Source organism: Mycteria americana, chromosome 2 (assembly GCF_035582795.1).
Source record: "Mycteria americana isolate JAX WOST 10 ecotype Jacksonville Zoo and Gardens chromosome 2, USCA_MyAme_1.0, whole genome shotgun sequence".
Taxonomy (NCBI): domain Eukaryota; kingdom Metazoa; phylum Chordata; class Aves; order Ciconiiformes; family Ciconiidae; genus Mycteria; species Mycteria americana.
Window position 1 is genome coordinate 137,446,849 of NC_134366.1, and position 20,839 is coordinate 137,467,687.

Genomic DNA, 20,839 nt, shown 5'->3' on the forward strand with positions numbered 1-20,839 from the left:
AAATTCAATTTACTTGTACTAGGAAGCCACATCAAGGCTACAAATATATTTGCATAAAAATATTGGTATTGAGGGAACTGCAGCTATAGTAAAATGTAATTTTGTCAAAACAGAATGCAATGGTTACTCAAAAATAATGACTGTGAAAACAAGGGCTCTGTTTCATTGATGTTCCACATGCAGAAAACACATACCAGAGTAACTAGGACTACTCTGTGCATTAAGCTAGCCCTGCACTTAAATCTTCACAGGATTAAGAGCCTATACGGTAAGTATGGATGTTAAATCTGTAAGACTGTTCTTACAGTGGAAACAGAACCAAGTTGTGCTCCAAAATGTGAGTCAAGGAAGATGAATATTGTTATCATGCTTATTTCAGGGAGAAGTAATTTGGCTGGGGAGGAAATAAGGCACCACACACCACTTCCTTGACTTTTTAATGCTTTTCTCTTTTTAGACAGTATTAACAAATTAAGCTCAGGTTGTGTCTCCATGGTGGGTATTTACATATCAGCGATAATGAGATTGGCATATTTGCTTGTACCTGTATTTATGTATGCCATTCTTTTGCTGTCAGTTACATCTGTAATTATGCATTTTGTTATACTGTAGTGTTATATACTGTATTTTAAACTGCAATGCTATAAGAGTAAACTCTTTAAAACACTTTTAAAATAATCTCCTTAAAATAACTACAGATAATTAATTAATTAAAGGTAATAAACCCCTTAAAAATTGCATGGATGAGCTTTGCAAATTTTTCAGGACCTTTCCAAATTCTCAAAAATATTTGAATTAAGACTTTTTAATGTTCAATATGTTTTAAATCCTGTGAAGAATATATTTCTCTTGCTAGGTAAAATCACCACCATTTAAAAACCGAAACACAACATAGACTGCAAAATGCCAAGCACCCTTCCATTTTTTAATGAAAGTGTTATTTTAATGCCTGCTGTCATTGACAAAATACTAGGAGAGACTTTGGAAAGCATTATAGTCCCCTGTAATACTCTTCAAAATTTTAAGTCTTAAACTTGATTTAGAGCCAAATATGTCAATCATTCAATTCTGTTCTTTAGAACATATGTGGTTTATCTTAATAATTTGGTTACCCTTTTAGAGTAGCATTTCATTAAAAACGTAATGGACCTGGTGCGGCATTCTTCTTCATCAAAAACAAGAGTGTAGATGGTGTAACCTGGTGTAAGTGAGATCACATTCACTCCTTCCGCTGAAAATATTTTGTCCTTCATACTGTTTTTATCTGGCAATTTTATTTGATATATGTAATCAGGCAACACAGACTGTATAATCTTACCCCCCTTAACAGGGAGGTCTTTGGCAATGTGCCTTACAGTTACTAAGGTGTGTCCTTGCTGGAGCAAAGCCCACGGCTTGCCTTTTGTGACGTGACTCTCAAATCCTCCAAACAGCGATCATGTGAACCACCCCCCCCCGGCAGTGTTGAAACATTTTCTCTTCACTATGACACAAGCAAGACCAATATAAACCATTAGTGAATTAACTGCATTGTAGTTTGCACAGAGCTCTCAGAATACAAAGTAATGCGACTTTATATGGCTTGATTCTGCTTCCCCATCATGCAATCAATAGCAGCTTTGCTGCTGAATGTGCAGAGAGCCAGACTGCCTCAATAAATGCTGAATAGTGTTATTAGTGAATGAACAGATGATACAGGAACCCTGCCAACACCGTGCAAGCAATCTGCCTGGGGGATGGGGGAAAGGACGAATCAATGATTAATAGGAGGGGGCTCGATCATCTGGATCAGCAGAGCGGTGGTTGTTGATAGAGCTACGTCAGCTCAGGCTGGCTGAGGATCTGGCCCATAGGAAATTTAATCTGGGGGACGAAGTGAACAAAAGAGCTATATTGTAAACTGCCAAGGAAATAAAAGGCAAGACTTTAAAATGGGTTTAGGATGCAGTTGGGCTTTTTATAAAATAAGGGGATTGACTGAGAAGGACAAAGCAAGGAGACAGGGTTGAGACAAACTCTGAAATTGCAGTTGAGCTTAATAACGATTTGCTGTCCCACAATTAATTATTATCAAATCTAAGGTAACAATCAGCTTTTGTTGTTTCTGTTTTTGAATTAAACAATCACATGGAATTAAAGTTACTATTTTAGCACAGGGAATTGAGTCCATTGCTGTTCTTCCAGAAATCGCACAAAACTGCCTCTGACAAAACAGGATTAACTCTTTCATGCAATTATTAAGATATCAGTTAAATCATCCTTTCTGATGGTAACATACAATGTTTTACTATTGTCTGTATATCTTACATTTTAGCAGGGTGACACTATGATCTGCCATTCAGGCCTTCATTGCCACTTTATCAGTTGGGCAAGCTAGTAGTTAGCTCTGTCTCTGTACTTGGAAGCAGTACATCATTTTATCTCCATTTTCCCTTTTACTGCTAGTGTCCTGCTTTGACACTCAAATCACAAGCAGAGTGGTAAGCCCGTTATTAAAGGTAAGATACAACTGAGTATCTAAAAACAAATAGCTTAAAACAAAGGATCAAATTTTCAAGGCTGAAGCTTGAACTGTGTCTGATTTTTTTTTTCCCTGCCAAGCAAAATTTTCCTTCCTCTTTGGGAGAATTTTCCCCCAGGAGGAACTCAGAAACAACAACTGAGAAAGACGACAGTGTGCTGCAACTACTCTGCAACACTGACAAGAGAGCCCATAAAAAGAGTCTGAAAAGAAGGACCTGCAGGATCCCAAAGGCTTGCTTATGCTGGTACTTAAGGATGCAAATGGAGAAGATGCTGAAGCAGAGAAGAGGCAGAGGGACGATGGCATGACTGACATGTTAGAGAAGCAAACAGCAGTTCCAGGAAGCTTGTGGAAGATGGGGACCGCCCAAGAAAATGAAGGATTTTGTGGGGAAGAAGCTGGCTAGAGTTACACAGATCTTAGTGGAAATAGGAGACACAACTTCTTGGTTCCACTTTGACAGGTAGTACATAAAAAAACCTCATAGGTCCCAAATAAGTCAAGGACTACTTACCAGGGAAAAGAAAGGCCTGAGTTATTCTGAAGCACTGTGAATACTCTGCAAGGAGCAACACCAATTTCTCTACTAGTAATTGTATGAAACTAAAGCCCACCAAGTTGGTGGAGACCCCCTGAGATGTCTACCACAGAAAAATGTAATTCTTGCATTTTACATCCTAGTTATGTTGGTCCAGGGTAGTACATATTGAGGGCAACCCAACAGAACTCACTTGAATACATTGTTTAATTAAATTGTTGAGAAACAGTTAAATTATTAAGATGCAAATTATTGCTTATAATTCAATTTCTGGAACAACTAAATTGTCCAACACCCAGAATTTTCTTTCACAGTCCTTTCTTGTGCTCAATAGTGCTTCTGCATATCAGTAATTTTACTGAGGCCCTAATTACTCAGCATCATCATACAGGAGTACACTGCTGAAATATAAAGCAGAATTTCTTCCCTAGGGCAAGTAATACGTTACAGCATAATATGAATTCTCTTCATGACTTGAAGAAGAACATACCCAACAGCTTAAAAACCTTCACAGGGTAGAATTTGAATGTTCTAGTGATTAATATTTACATAGGAGGTTGCACTAGCAAGCGTCATTGAAGAATTCCTACTACAGGCACAACACAGCTGCAGGATTACCTTTATTTTATCAAGATGTATTCACATTGTGAAAAATGAATAGCTGCAAGCAAAATGAAAGTATTTTTTACCTTCTTAAGATCATGGGTAAGCAGGAGGGTGCAGCTGAGTAGTTGAAAGTGCACAAGAGAAATAATGCAGTACTTATTTTGTTTTGGAAGAAGAAAACTGGAAACCATTTTAACTGTTTTTTTGCCATCACGAAGATGTCACAGCAAAGGAAAGCACCTTCTCTAACTGTCTTACCGTTGAATAGAAGCTGGGAAAATCCACCATGGACAAAAGAGAAAGAAACACTGCACAGTATAAAAATGGTTTGCCACAGCTGCTTTTAAAACAATGCATCACATGCCTCGTTGTGGTGGCACCATGGTACTGCACTCCATCTTTTTGGCATTGGCTTAGATTTTATCCATTAAAAAAAAAAAGGCATCACAACTGAGGGCCCAGTCTGGGAAGCTCTTGTTGGTAGTGTTCACTGCTACTTTATTTTCCTTCCCCTCAGAAGTGGTGCACATTAGTAACCTCTGTTTTCATAGCAAGGATGTGCTGGAGAGATGCAGACATGCAGAGCGAAGTGGGATATGAGATGGCTGCTGAACTAACCAAACTCATTCACAGCTAAACCAGCTGTGGAGCGGAGGGGGGATGTTGAGTAGAAGTAGAAACTACATACACATAGGTGTCATTATTGCACAGAAACTTCAAATGGCAGGAACAGCATTGGGAAGATGAAAAAAATCACGAGGATAAAACAGATTCTGCATTTGCATCAGCACCTCTTGTTGTTGAAAGGCTGATGAATGAAGTATTGAATGAAGAGGCTGGAAGAGGTGATCTCTCTGATGGAGAAAAAACAAATAGCATTTCAGGCAGAAGCTCCTGACAGAGAAGAATGAGTTAGCTAAAGATAAGTAAGGCTGAGTGTTTCAAATATAGATGCTGCAGGATGAAACAGATGGATTTTTCCTCCAGATAATGGATATATAGGGAGCACTCAGAGAAGTCAATTTTTTTGTGAGGCTAGGCAGCTAAAAAGACAGCTGGGGAGACTAGAGTCTGGCAAACAATAAAAATTAAGCTCCAGTGATTGTACTGCATTCACTGAAAGAGCTGCAGAGTTTGTGGAGAGATCAGTCACCAGGTGAGTGGTCCTCCAAGGTGAGAAGAGCCCAGTCTTCCTGGTGCCATAATCACTGGCAGCTGTGAAGGAGGCTGCCAGGGGGGCCCCCAAGATGCAGCCCTGAGGAGCTTCTCACCTTCCCAAAACAACGGTGAACTAAAAACTGGTGAACAGGAGGAAAACCCAGATAGGAAGATTTCACGGAGCAGGAAGATGCGATGGTTTAAAGGGCAACAAAAAATTTCTAGTCAAACCAACATCAGCTGAAGAGCTTTAGCTGAAGGGAATGGACCTCGGAAAGAACGAACGTATCCAGCTAAAGGGTGAAAGGAAAAAGCTACAGGTACAGTATTTGTTTTGGCCTTGCATGCTTCTGATTCACTTCGGAATATTTCAAAAGATTTCAAAAGCTCATCAGGTTTCTGAGAGCCAGCACTCAAAGGTATGTTAAGAACAGTGGCGTATCTGTCCCCAGGAACAGGAGTGGCATAAATGTATGGCTTATAGGGAGAGGCAGTCAGGTCCTTGCTTTCTTTCCTGTATGGTTCAAAGCTGCTGCCTGGAAAACTCCAAAAAATGGAGATGGAAAGCATACCATGGGGGGTGAACTAACTACACTGTCGCAAAGAATAACTAAATACAGGTGTAATGAGCATCCTTTAAATTAATATTAGTCTGAAATCCTGGATTGTGGGAACCTGGCATTTCAGCTGTGCCTGTTCAAAAGCCTTAAGTCTGTTGACAAGTGATAGGTCAAGCGTATAATCTTTAACAAACATTAGCGTGTTGCTTCACATAACTACCTTACACTCCCCCAAGATCAGCCTATTTCTGAAGTGGGTGAAAACTGGTATCTGAATTTCATAATCAGCCAGTATTTTGAGGCTCTGGTAGTTATGGGGCAACATTCCCCTCTGTAGGCAAGGGGAAATAAATTTTCTGACTCTTAAAGGATCACCAGTTTTGATGGAGCTCAGCAAGACCCAGAAATGATCCAGAATGTGCAGCTGTTTTCCTGACAGTGTGGACTTCAGCACTGGAATGAATGACTGAGTGTTGCGCTGACTGTTGATGCAGCATATTGCAGATGTTTTGTCCATCAGGACACGGACTATGGAATTTTGCAGAATGAGTATAAGTGCTATACTGGCTTTCAGCAGATCTTAAAGTAGGAATACTTATAGCTTTATGGCCTTCTGACCACGTGGCATGCATGGCGCAGAAGAAGAGCCAACCTCTTTTAACACTGACGCTGTCTGGGTCTCCTGCTTGGACCTGCATCTGATCGCACAGTTGTCCTTATTCAGTTCTGTGTATGTGTATGTGCTGTTATTTTAGGTACCCTGTCTTTACAGTCAAGCACTTCATAAACATTCCTGAGGAAGAATCTGAGGTCTTGAACGCTGCAAAATTCCTGGTAAAGACTGGTCTCTGGGGCCTGGTCCGCAAGCCCAATGGTTGGCTAATTGGCAGTATGCATCCCATATGCATCCCACAAGGTGACTCATAAATCAGTCTCAAGCTTAGAACACTGGAGGCAGGTGTTGCCATTTTGCATCTTAGACAGCCTGTGTGTCCCTCTTAGCTCATTATTATGAAGTGGAAAGATGGGATTCAGGTCTGGTTTTGGCAGCAATCAATACCAATGTCAGCATTAAAAAAAAAAAAAAAAAAAATCTGCCCTCAGCCTTTAGCTTCTTTGTCTAGGGTTGCCTGTCTGTTCCCTGGGCGCGTGATGAAGCACAAGCACATCATCTTGGATAATTTGGGAACTCATATAACTGGGATCATAGGACACACACACTTCAGAACTTGGACTTTCAGCCACGCATCTCACAAACTAAAGTATACAGAGCATACTGATATTCTTTTCAGATTTGGGATTCTTCTGAGATGAGACAGCTATTATGGCCCATCTTTAAGGGATGATGCAGTGCTGCAGGATGAGCTGGTCTTCAGAGGTGTGGGTTTGGATTCCTCTACTATACAGCTCCTTTCCAGCGGGCCTGTGTATAGGGGTGAGGGAACTGTCATGGATAGTCTAGCAAGGTCAATGCCTGAACCAAACTTATCAAGCCACCTTGATCAAATCCAGAAAGCTCAGAAATAGTTCTGAACATTTTTTCAGCAAAGACCTTAGATATTGGCTAGGTTCTGTCCCAGAAGAAGCAGACGGTAGCACTGCTCATCCAGAAAAAAATCCCACAAGTCTCACATTAAAGAAAAGTGGCTATGTGCAATGCAATGTAAGCTGACCCACATTCAAAGAATAATAATATTATTTTGAGGAAAGTCCTCAAGATTTAAACATTTGAAAAATATGAGAGCCTAGGGAGTCTATGGAAGAGCATGCCACAGTTCACATTTGAGATGCAGATATACTGAATCTGGTCAACATATGTCAGTTTTCCTTTTTTCCTAAAAAGGCCCACTTTTGAGGATGGGAGAAGAAGGTGATGGTGGAGGTTACTGCATTTCTAAAGTGTGAGGCTATTTGCACCTTCATTTGAGGCCCCGATGAGGCCACTTCCTTAGGGGCATGCACTTGATCTTAATCGATGTTTCCCTTACAGTTGCCATTGGATTCTTAGAACATTTTGTCAAGAAGAAGTACAATCAGTGCTTGCTTCTTGAAGGTTTTTAATTACATTTCTTGAATTTTCTAATCTTGAAATACAAATTTCTGCCTCAGAAACAAAGAACAGTGCATCTTAAAGTCACATCTCTTGTATGTTGTTTTCTGAAAATGTTGTATGAATGACATTTCAAGGTTATACATCATTGACATGGATCAAATGGCAGCATTTATTAGATGGAAGAAAGTCAAACCAGATGTAATGGAAATCCTCATCTGCTTCCACTAAAACTGAAACAGAATCTAGTTTTGATGTTAATTTGAATAGCAGCCTGTGAAACATATTTCAGATTTTTAAAACAATGGTGAAATCCTAAATTTGAGGTCTGGATAATTTGATATCTGAATTCTGCTTCTCCACTCACAATTGCACACCCAATGAAGAAGAGTTAAATGTTCTTATTTAACACATATACATATATAATTGTACTTTTGCAACAAGTCTATAGGTTTTGCTTCTTTGTTTCTGAGGGCTATTTAATTTTGAATAAATACATGTTATGACTGATAAACAAATTGTGTTTCTAAAGTCAACTGCTTTCTACAAAGCAATAATACATAATAGAGTCCCTTTCTTTCCAGTCTGGAATATTTACTAGCACATTGTAATGTATGATTAGAACCCATGCAGTCTTTTTAAAAACTAGGCTAAATCTAGGCTAACAAACTCCCCCCCCCCCCCCCCCCCCCATCTTTTGCTGTGGACACAAATTCTGGGTTACATTAGATTCATTTATCTTTGCAGGTTGCCTTCAAAGTAGTCCATACATAATCAGTTCCATTTCCTTTTACAGTTCCTCTTGCTTCCCTACTCCACCACAGGTCTCTCAGTATTCCCACTGTCAGGGCCTTTTTTCCACCCCTTTCCAGCTGCGTAAGGCTTGAAGGTGGGTGGGACTCCACTGTAAACTCTGATCCTATGTGCACAGGGCGTCCCCTTTCTTGACTGGAAATTCAATGACCATGAGGTAGGGTTTGTCAGAGGCCACCAGTATTGCTAACCCTGGTAGAACATCTGATTATCTTTAGCTGAGAGACTACAGGCATTCAGGGGCGCTTTCTACAGAAACAAACAGCGATGTTGTTATTAACACCAGACCTATGGAATACAGAGCCATGGCTAGAGCTCATGCTGGAGTAGATTATAATAAAAAAACACACAAAACCCCAAACAAAACCCCAAACCTCCAAACCAAACAATAGTCTTCGCTCTCCTTTTGTTTCAAAATGTGAGTAGGCTGGTTTTGTTCTTCCAATTCTATTATCACATAATGCAAAACTCTTTCCTGTGTGTTATCTTTCTCTTTTTAATCTTTAACTTCTATATCCTTCTCCCTTTTTCTCTAGTCCATCTGTTCTTTTTCTCTAACTATTGTATTTGCCTGAATAGAGAACAAGCCTGCGTATCAGGCAGCCTCTTGCCTTCCCATGTTCTAGCCTCACATCCTCACTTCCCAGGTCTGATCTGCCTTAGTCTGCTTTGCATTTCTAGATAGATGGGAGCTGGGTCCTGCTCAGCTGAACATCTCCAGATGCTTTGTAGAAAGCGGGGAGCCACTGCCCATACTCTGGCAAGCCACACTAGCAGCCAGCTCCTCGGTGGCACCTCCACCCTACAGGAGGTGGTGTCTCCCACTGCTTGCAGCAAATTCACTGGCACTCAGAAGCTGCCACTTCCAGAGTTGCAAGCAAGATACCGAGGGTTCCCAAGCTGGATAGGAATATCTGGTCAAGTTTGCAGCACCCAGTCTTGAGCTTGAATGTTAAGTGACATTCATACATAGAGATTGTTTTCTAAGCTAAATCACTTGAAAAGCCTAGTTGTACACAGGAGTATGGATACGTCAACAAAACCAAGTGACAGAGATCACAGGGTGAAGTGAAAGCTCGATAAAATATTTCAGGCTGCCTGCACGGTAAAAGGATGCGTGTGTGCTGTTCCTGCTAGGAAAGAAGCTAACATCACATAAATCAAACATTTCCTTTTGCTTGCCTTACATCAATGGCTTGTAGTGCTATTCCTTAGACTCAACAAACATGCCAGGAAAAATCTGTTTCCAAGCTGACTGCCCTTTCTCAGAACTGCCCATAAGCACCAGGGAGGATGGAAAGTGGGCTGCTGGGCTGCAGAGGTGCTTAAGGGAAGAGTTTGCCAGCAAAAGAGAATTGCAGAGTTTGAAGCACAGAGAGACCTTCAGTCTTCCCAGAGTTCTTAGTAAAAATGTCTAATTCATTTAACAAGAAAAGCAATATCCTAAACCAAACAATCTTGTCTCTCCTCCTCTCCCAGTCATTTTTAATATAATGATGGAGACTGTGAGCATAATGTATTCTCATCCTGATGCTTTTTGCTTTAATGCTGGATTGAAATATTGCTCTAAGGAAAGAAGAAAATATGCCATTTGTCAACAAAGGCAATGCACAACCAAGATGGGCAGACAACGGTGGTACGTTCTTGTAGTCTCAAGGAATTCTGCAGAAACTTTACTTTAATCTAGGAAAATGCTTTTACATAGTTAGCAAAACAGTCTTACTAGCAAGCTACTCTCCGAGGATCTCAAATAACAACAGAAGGTTTTTATATACACATACACAGCCTATATTCTGCCATAAGCTCTACAGAGAAACCTTGTGATTTTTACCTTGTTGCCACATGGTAGTGCTTTATGGGAAAACCTTGGTAAGGAAGATGTACTTGAGCAATGGGCTTTCCCACCAGAGCCTGTCTGTCCCAAACATCTTCCTTCCTTACTGCAGCCTGTTCTCCTGGGTAGGAAAGCTGCTCAGAAATAGTTGCAAGTTTGTTCATCTTTACACTAACAGAAGTCCTAATAAGAAGACACACCATCACTGCACACTGAACTTTGGAGATCAGCTCCTGGATCTGGTTTAGCTTACCCATGCATCAGCAGCCATGCTGGCAGGCTCACCTAAATTGTAGTGGCCTCATTATTTTTGTACTTGCCCTATATGCTGCTGTGACTTCTGAGGAAAGGCCACACACGGTTATATGATCATCTCAGCTAATGCATTAGGGTGTTGATGATGCAGAAATTTACTCTCATGAAGTGACTTATAGGGCCAGGATCCTTCTGCTGAGTGGAGAGATCCCAGAAAATCAAAGGCAGATCCTTTAAATCAGAGGAGGTATTAATACATTGTAGAATTCCACAGTGATGGGGTGGAAGAGAAGTGAGAAAACTGTGTGCTTATAGGAAGAACCTTGCAAAAAAAATGTTGCATCCCTTATTTTGTGCAAAACATGGTATGCAAAATACTCAAAGCACATCTGTTGGTTTTTCTGAAGCCTTCTTTGACTTCTGTAAATTGTATTGCAAGATAGTCTCCACTGTGCAGCTAATATCCCATCTTGAACAAAATTTTGTTGGCTAAGGGGAAATGTCAAAATCCTGCAAACACATCAGGCATCTGAAATGACTCCCAAATTAGAGAGTTTAAGTGCTGATATAAAAAAAAAAAGAAAAGATGTACTGGACAAGTGGAAACAAAATTCCAATTCCATTTGATTTCACTGATCATTTGAAAAATGGCAAATGGATGGATATGAAGGCTGAAACCTAGATATCAAAGATAAAGGGAACATAAATCCAATAAAATAGGATCAAAGAAACATTGGAGGAACCACTTGATATTCAGAGCATATGAAATCCATCATTTTGGGTGAAATCTGCCTATGAAGAAGAAGAGCCAGCAGATCAATACCTGGCTCTGAGCCTGGTGTCACCAGCAGAATTTTGGGTTTTTTGATCATGGGTCGGTTTACAGGACACCAGGCCTGCTGGCAACAGATGGGATACACCTGTCTCAAAGGGGGAAAAGGATCTTTGCACAGGAGTTAGCAGGGCTCATTGAAAGAGCTTTAAACTAGATTTGAAGGGGGGAAGGGATAAAACCAGTCTCGCTAGAGATAAGCCTGAGGGCGGCACACCAGTGTTTGAGGGACGGTGTGCTAGTGAGGTCCTTCGGTCTGCTGTCTCAGTGGAGGTAGGGGATGGAGATCCATGCGGCAGCAAAGACTCAAGGGTTATGGATGTGTTAGAAACCACGGAAGCACCTGAGAAAGAATGGTCATGTAGGAATTAGGGCTTCTCCCCCCAGAAAGATGGCGGGATCAATAGCCCAACTGAAGTGCATCTACACCAACACATGCAGCACAGACAACAAACAGAAGGACCTGGAATCCATTGTGCAGCAGGAAAGCTATGATATAGTTGCCATCACAGGAACATGGTGGGATGACTCGCACAACTGGAGTGCTGCAATGGATGGCTATAAACTCTTCAGAAGGGATAGGCAAGGAAGGAGAGGCGGTGGGGTAGCCCTGTATGTCAGGGAGTGTTTTGATTGTCTAGAGCTTAATGATGGTGACGATAGGGTTAAGTATTTATGGGTAAGAACCAGGGGGAAGGCCAACAAGGCAGATACCATGGTGGGAGTCTGTTATAGACCACCCAACTGGGATGAAGAGGCAGATGAAATATTCTATAAGCAGCTGGGAGAAGTCTCACAATTGCTAGCCCTTGTTCTCATGGGGGACTTCAACTTACCAGATGTCTGCTGGAAATACAATGGAGCAGAGAGGAAACAGTCTAGGAGGTTCCTGGACTGCATGGCAGATAACTTCCTGACACAGCTGGTGAGGGACCCAACTAGGGAAGGTGCCCCGCTGGACCTCTTGTTCACAAACAGAGAAGGACTTGTGAGTGATGTGATGGCTGGAGGCTGTCTTGGGCAGAGTGATCACAAAATGATAGAGTTTTTGATTCTTGGAGAAGTAAGGAAGGGTGTCAGCAGAACTGCTACCTTGGATTTCCAGAGGGCAGACTTTGGCCTGTTGAGGAGCCTGGTTGACAGAGTCCCTTGGGAGGCAGTCCTGAAGGGCAAAGGAGTCCAGGAAGGCTGGGCATTTTTCAAGAAGGAAATCTTAAAGGCACAGGAGCAGGCGGTGCCCATGTGCCGAAAGACAAGCTGGTGGGGAAGAAGACTGGCCTGGCTGAACTGAGAGCTTTGGCTGGAACTCAGGAAAAAAAGGAGAGTTTGTGCCTTTGGAAGAAGGGGCAGGCAACTCAGGGGGACTACAAGGATGTTGTGAGGTTATGCAGGGAGAAAATTAGAAGGGCCGAAGCCCAACTAGAACTTAATCTGCCTACTTCCGTAAAAGACAATAACAAATGTTTCTATAAATACATTAGCAACAAAAGGAGGGCTAAGGAGAATCTCCATCTTTTATTAGATGCAGGGGGAAACATAGTGACAAAGGATGAGGAAAAGGCTGAGGTACTTAATGCCTTCTTTGCCTCAGTCTTTAATAGTAAGACCAGTTGTTCTCTGGGTACCCAGTCCCCTGAGCTGGAAGACAGGGATGGGGAGCAGAATGAAGCCCCCATAATCCAAGGGGAAATGGTTAGCTACCTGCTACACCACTCAGACACACACAAGTCTATGGGGCCAGATGGGATCCACCCAAGAGTACTGAAGGAGCTGGTGGCAGTGCTCACCGAGCCACTTTCCATCATTTACCAGCAGTCCTGGCTAACCGGGGAGGTCCCATTGATGGGCCGAGGCCAATTGTATGAGATTCAACAAGGCTAAGTGCTGGGTTGTGGACTAAGTGCACTTGGGTCACAGCAACCCCATGCAACGCTACAGGCTTGGGGAAAAGTGGCTGGAAAGCTGCCTGGCAGAAAAGGATCAGGGAGTGTTGGTTGACAGCTGGCTGAATATGAGCCAGCAGTGTGCCCAGGTGGCCAAGAAGGCCAATAGCATCCTGGCTTGTATCAGAAATAGTGTGGCCAGCAGGAGTAGGGAAGTGATCGTCCCCCTGTACTCGGCACTGGTGAGGCCGCACCTCGAATACTGTGTTCAGTTTTGGGCCCCCCACTACAAGAGGGATATTGAGGTACTGGAGCGCGTACAGAGAAGGGCAACGAAGCTGGTGAAGGGTCTGGAGCACAAGTCTGATGAGGAGCGGCTGAGGGAGCTGGGGTTGTTTAGCCTGGAGAAAAGGAGGCTCAGGGGAGACCTTATCGCTCTCTACAACTACCTGAAAGGAGGCTGTAGCGAGGTGGGGGTCGGTCTCTTCTCCCAAGTAGCAAGTGACAGGACAAGAGGAAACGGCCTCAAGTTGTGCCAGAGGAAGTTTAGACTGGGTATTAGGAAAAATTTCTTCACTGAAAGGGTTATCAAGCATTGGAAGAGGCTGCCCAGGGAAGTGGTTGAGTCACCATCCCTGGAGGTATTGAAAAGACGTGTAGATGTGGTGCTTAGGGACATGGTTTAGTGGTGGGCTTGGCAGTGCTAGGTTAATGGTTGGACTCGATGGTCTTAACGGTCTTTTCCAACCTAAATGATTCTATGATTCTATTCTATGATTCTATGATTTTAGCGTCCTGTTCCTATGGAATTACACAAAAGAGAATGTCTTTCTTAATCTAAGTCCTTAAAGCAAAGATATTGCTGAACTGATCTGATGCAGTGCACACTGACACTGATTTACCTGGACCATTACCAGAATTACAGTCTTCACATTTTTAGGTCTTGGAATAAAATCTTACTTCATATATTTGCCAATATGCATCTGGCATATTTTTGTCCTGTGCCTAGCTGTGTCTGGCTGTCACTATCAGCTTCGTTTATCAAGCACTTAAGTGTTGCACAAATAAAAAAAAAGCGGTATAATATCTAGTTATTTTTCTTATTAATAATATGTTACATCGGTTATAGCAAAAATGCAATGTTTACTGAACTGAAAGAACTGTATGACTGTAAATCATTAAACACTTACTTCTTTCACGAACCACTGGCAAAAAGCAGGGCCAATCCACTCTCTTGCATGAATCCCACAGTCTATCCAGACAGCTTTCTTGTAGGGCCGTGATCTTTTACCTAACTTGAAGTGCGAATATTCACAGAAATATCAATACATCTCATGACATTAGTGAGACACAATGATGAGAAAATAATAGAATATTAGAAACACTAAACCATTTTGAATTTCCTCATATAAAGGAAGACATATTTATTATTTTCAAAGGTATGGCCAAGAAAATGATATGCAGGTATGCCGAGATAATGAAGTTGATAAATGGAAAAAAAAATGTACAGGAAAGTGAGATCTGTCAATTCCTCTTTTATGAGGACTGATATCCTGAAATATCACATGGAGCAGCGTAAGGAAAAACGATGCTACAGGAATAGCCTGATGCCGAATCAAATTTTCAGGACTCTGCAACAGCAGATGAAAAGAAAGTACATTGAAAGTAAAATTTTTTTTGTGTCTTGCTGACACCCTCTAATTTGTGGTCCTAATAATGTGAGTTGAGAGCACACAGCCCTGAAATTTTGTCAGTATCTAAAGAGGAAGCGTATGTGGCACTTGCTGAGAAGGGCTCGAGTCCTCTGGGGTCCTTCTCCAGCGTAACTGCTTTCCCACTTGTCTATAAACACAAAACTTTCCAATTCCCTTAAATCCAAATACTGCTAATTGAACTGTAATCTATCTCCATGCATATCCAATCCAAGTAAATAGGATTTGGCTTTTAGTTTTCCAGCTTTTTATTTTTTTGTTCAGTAAAGATGACATTCAGAGAAATACTTAAATCTTAGCAACTCATCCTTAGGAAACACTGTTAACCTGCCTCTCCGGTGTACATGCTATAACATAAGTAACAAAGTGTCTGTCCCTGATTCCAGATTTTAGTGTGATTAATGGCTATTTAATCTTTACCTTGAGTACAAACAGTGGTCTCCCTTCATAGGATTTTCCAACAGAGAACATGTGAACAAGATCTGAATGAGTTTTATTCAGATGATGCATCCAACCCTGGATCTGCAAATACAGAAATAAAATTGTTGCTTCAATCTCTGCATTTCATGGGAAGCAACTGTAACACATTTACTAATCTCAGCTCTCAGTTCTCTGTATGTTTTGGGATTTTCCTGTAGTTTTTCTTTTTGTCTTTTTTTGGGGTTTTTTTGTTTGTTTTTGTTGTCACACTTGAACTATCATTGGGCTCTCATAGCTCTATTGCCAGAGGCTGGATGCAGCCTTCAGTCACATGGGATTTTTTTCCCATTTTATTGTTGGATATTACTGGAATGCATTAGCTGTCCATCGAAAATCTGGGGATGGGGCTAATCTGCCCTTCCCACTAAATATTAATGGAATGAAGAAAGAAGGTCCCTGAGTCTGCCTGCCAGGACACAGAATGGCAAACAGATTGACCTGCAGGGTTCAACGCTACCAGCAATATTGGTTTCACAGGTCTTGTTGAGGTGCAGCACCCTCCACGCTCAGCCTAGTGACTTTGTTTTGGTGCAGACTGAAACTGTATATGTGAGCACACCGAAATCAGCAGAAATTATTTACCCAGCTATCTTCCAGGATAGTATCCCTTCTACATGAATTTGTATCTAAGTGTGTTTAAGTCTTTGGGCCTCTTGGGCAAATACTTAAGCATTTGCTTGTATTGCTTTCTTAAATGACTCATTGAGACTAATCACTCACTGAAATCTCTTATTCCATCAGAGAAAAAGACCTACTTTAAAAACAAAACTCGGAAGCTGTCAAAGATAGTTACATGTAAAGATAAGCCTTGAATACAAATATTAAAAATATACACATTTTCAAGAAGGTGCCTATTTTTGAAGAAGAAACATTTAGAACACTTCTGAAGATGAACAGGTAACCATAACTTGTAGAGAGAGAGAAATCTTAGCCTTATTACAAACAACAGTAGAGCGGATAAGAGGAACAGTATGAATCTTCACGTACTTCTTCCAGGGAGTGATACACTTCATAGTTATACCCAGAGAGGGACCTTCGATTCCTATATGACCTCAGTCCAGTTTGGTTTTCTATTGCTTTCTGTAGGTCTGATATGAGAATCCTAGGTAAAAAAAGATAGCGGCATTACTGAAAAACTAGTAGAAGACACAGGCTAAAGCAGAACAACAATCACATTTAGAAGAAATATAGCAGGAGTTAAACCACCCTGATGTTACTTCATCTGTTATATTTTGACAATAGACTGCTTCAGGCTTATTGAATATATGCTGCCAAATAAATACTCCGGCTGCTTTGAAATGCAACAGTGCCTTCAAAAACTACAATGAGCTTGTTAAGAGAAGAAAACAGAATGATGTAAATAACGTAGCCAATGCAAAGAAGAAGCCACTTTAATTTGTTTATGGAGCAGCATTTGCTGTCTTCTTTTATAATCCAGTTATACTACATGATCACGGATCTTCAAAATTGATTTCAAAACCATAAAAAAAATCTGTTTAGGCTTAGAAAAACATGCACATACTTTCTCTCGGCAGTTATTGTACTGGCATGGAACTTTTCATATACCTACGAGTTGTAGAGGCAAAACAAAAAAAATGAAGAACTTGGCGGCATTATCATTCTGTCTGAGACACAACAAACAAAGAAAAAACCTTAAGTGTGGTTTGTTGTTTACATTATCTACTCTGCAATAGTTGTTTGCCAGTTATTTTAAAATAAGTCAGGAAAAACATGAAACAATACTAAGCGAAAATTAAATATGCTTGCCTAAAACGTGAGAGGTTCTTTGCATTAAGAGCAAAACGCAGAAACAGTGGTGTAAGCTGAAAACTTTCCTTTTTTATGGCAAAACCAAATAATGATACAAATATAGAAATATAAGACAGAAAACATCTAAAAAGGATTATGTTGAAGAAGTTGGAGCATCTATCCTTTCAATCACATAGTGGCAAGAGCTGGGAATATCGTCACTGACATCAGTAACAACATCACTGTAAAACTGAGAGTCGTCCTTGTATACCACCTTCTCCTAAAGCATGGCAACGTGTAATCACCATTCCACTAATTCATCATTCCTGTAAAACGATGGTCACATTCAGCCTCTTAAAATTTTATAGGCATTAGCTGCAATGATTGGAAAAAGATGGAAAGAAACTGCATTCACTCTAATCCTAACTCAGCTGGGCAGCAGATACCTCAAAGATAATATGTCTACCTACATATAATATCAAAGAAAAGGTTATCCCCATCTTCAAATGTATTAGCGAAGTAATTGTATAGTTAGGAATTACATTGTTCTACATCAGCAATTTTCATTAAGCAAACTAAGGGCTTATAGTCTTGACTTGCAAAGTGCTATACACTCTAAGACCAGTACTGTAAAGCATTTAAGCCTGTAGTCAGATTAAAGCAGTGGTTTTATTCAAGTGGTTAGGACATCTAATATGTTAAAAAAATACTTGCCTGCTTTGCTGAATTCTGATTAGTATAAATATCTACCAGGATCAAGCTCTGTTTGTTCACTTTTACAATAATAGATTTAATTTCACAATTCCTGATTGTTTATTTGTCTGTACTCCAAATGAGATTTGATAATCTTTCTTTACTCTTAAATGAGCGTGTACTGTGTGTCCTTATAACACAAAGGCTCTTAAGTCCCTCAGGTCTGAATACACCCTAAGTGGCTTCATTGCCAGAGAACTTACGACCGAGGCAACTTGGTGCAGTAAGAGTTTATCTATCTGATGCCTGGCTTGTTTTCATGACTGTCTTCTTGTCATAAAGAACACTGGGACAGATACACCTGGTCACTTTGTTCATTATTAGGGCTGCTTAATGCTTCCTGTCTTTAGAAATTTGTCATAATTTAGGCAAGCGTCACTCCCTCAGGCTGAAGCTTTACATGGTGTTTGCCTCAGATTTTCCAGTTCCAAAAGGGATGTAGCAATTTAACTCCTTTGCAAATAGCGTGTCAAAAATAATAATTAAAAAATATTGTGAAAAACAGCCATGAGAAAAGGAGCTGTATGAAACCAAGGGCCTCAGCCCCTTGGCTGTGGAGCTGCACTTCAGCTCAGGGCTGTGGTCCCCACCCCAGCCGCGCTGTGGGCATGGCTGTGCCCGGCAGCCCCACTCCTGCTGCTCCCGGACTATATCTGTTGCTGCTCTCACAGCGAAGCCTGCCAGCTCTTGTGGAGTTACAGATCTCAGGAGGCTTGTCAGGACAAGCACACGCTCGTCCGAGGCTTTGCAGGGTTTTGCTTCTGATGGCTGGGACCCAGCGGACAAGGAGTCCAAAAGTGGCAGCAGGGAGATGAAGAGGGAGAGCAAAGAAACAGTCTGGAGCTGAGAAAATACCGCCCGGCTTCCTTCTAAGAGCGCACAACTTGTGTGCCAAATGTCAGAGAGGAAATTTTCCCTGTGGAGAGTTAATGTAATGTTGTCCTAGGATTTGTAGCACGTTGTTTCAGGCAAACTGCAGAGACCCTTCGCTCCCGCAGTTCTTGCCCTTGCACACTCTGCTCTGCAACCTAAAGTAAAGGTCTTCAAGTACAGGGAGTGTTTATAACACATATAAAATGGCCTTCTGTCATTTCATTAAAGGCGATTACTGTGAGCAGGAACAGCAGCAGACATATATACAACTGCCGGGGCACAGTAATTAGGGGACATTTTTTGTATAAGCACAGGAAAACAATTACAGAAATCCCCATCTCATTTTTAAACACAAACAAAACTGAAGCAGTGTTGAACCCACATGAAAGTCACTCTGAACTTCAGCTACTGGGCCTGCGTAATTAATTTCCTTATGTTTATTTTTGTATTTTTAGAAGTTCAAATTAATAAGAGGCCATTGTTATAATAAAAATGGAATTCTGATAAGAGTACATATAATATACAATATGATTCGCGCCATCCTTTTTGTGCTGAGAAATAAGTATAAATAGCCTCACGTAAGGCTTTATTCAGCAAATGTTTGAGAATTCAAGTAACTCATCAGTTGATTATTCAGATGCTTCAGCATCTCACTGAAAAGGCTTTAATGACAAGATCATTACTCTTGTCTAGCATATCATATTGATAAATATGAAATGATAACTATACTCCAAAACTGTCTTGAATGCTTTTAAGAAACGCTATAAATGATGTGTGATCCTTAGCGTGTATTTGTTCTGTATGACTTGCGTTGGGTCACGAGGAACGGAGAGTTATGAAACAGAACTAGTACATTCCTTTATAATTCATGAAGAAGGCTTGCCTCCGCGTTTGCAGCACACTTGTAAACAAACCTTGCTCCTGTTAAATACAGAGAGAGGCAAAGCAGGCTGTAGAATTAGTAATTACCATCCCTCTCTTAACAGATGTGATTTCATATACATTGAAAACACTTCAGCTTGACTCCAAAGGAGGACATTTAATTAAAACTGCTTGCCTGTGGGAGATTTTCTGTTCTCCCATTAAAATGGTTGTTTTCTTGGCAATGTCTAGCTGTCTGCCAGTCTAATTGCTATGATGTGGAACATATTTTCAAGCACATTTGGCGTGGTAGATGCAGACCTGCCTTGGAGGCCAGATCTGTGGAGCGGGGCACAGAAAGCAAAGCACAGGCTTACGTGTACTGGATGTTTGCTTGCTGGAGGTAGGGCAGCAGACTTCGGGACGTGTTCTGTGGTACTCGCACGTCGGTGACCGTACCTTCGACGATGTGGAAGGGGCTGCTGGGCTGCCACAGGTCCACCTGTAGTGCAGGAACCAACCTGTAATTCATACGCATTCAGTGTAGGTGGGGAAATCCAGGAGATGGCACGCTTGAAGCTATGTAGGCAAACGCTCTAGGCATGGTACAGACAATAAAACTGTATTGGCTGGTCCAGCTCGACATCTGTGCTAATGGAGCAGATTTTGAGGAATGATTGCGTCCAGCTTACCACAACTCTCGCGGGAGATTTGCCAACGGGAAGAGAGAACAGTCTCAGGAATGTGCCTCCTCAAACAGCTTGAAACAAAACTACCTCCAGCTTCACGCGCCTCCTCAGACTATTATACATTCCCTATGTATTAGCTCCTATGGAGTCCGTGAGTCTTTTTTATTTCACAAGGTATTTTCTGTGATCACTAGGGCAGTAAAAGAAAAGAACGCTAAAGAGAGGTAGAAAGCGTAGCATATACCAGTGTTGTTTGCAAAGCGTACTCAAGTGTTATTCTTGATAATAAGCAGATCAGAGGTCAGTAACAGAAGGTCACCAATACTATGAAAGAAGCTGTGATCTACCCAATAATTTTATATGAAATGTCAAAATAACAGGATTAAGATAATCAAATTATTACAATCTTGTAAAAAATGATAGCTACTAAATGATACCACAATTATTAGTGTGCTATCTATATCCGCGCATACCTAAGGGATGCTTCTTGTCCATTTTTACTTTCTTTTGTTGCCAAATCTGAAATACACTTGGAAATTGTAGCCCAGAACATGAATTTTGAAGAAAGCAAGAAAGTTTGCAAACAGGGATTTGAATCTCGGTGTTCTGCACCCTGTAGCAAAATGGCGTTGTACTGCTGAGCCGTACCAACAACAGACGCACATACTC

At 41.1% G+C, this 20,839-nt stretch overlaps 1 protein-coding gene across 1 annotated transcript in view; it reads right to left on the minus strand.

Moving 5' to 3' along the window:
* The window catches only part of CPA6 (carboxypeptidase A6), a 48,557-nt gene that overhangs the window by 14,016 nt on the left and 13,702 nt on the right, over window positions 1–20,839 (minus strand). Inside the window, exons 3-6 of the mRNA XM_075495465.1 lie at window positions 19,859–19,983; window positions 16,233–16,347; window positions 15,186–15,287; window positions 14,244–14,348 (exon numbers count right to left, since the gene is read on the minus strand). Of these exons, the coding sequence (XP_075351580.1) occupies window positions 14,244–14,348; window positions 15,186–15,287; window positions 16,233–16,347; window positions 19,859–19,983 (447 nt within the window). The remainder of the gene's footprint in view (window positions 1–14,243; window positions 14,349–15,185; window positions 15,288–16,232; window positions 16,348–19,858; window positions 19,984–20,839) is intronic.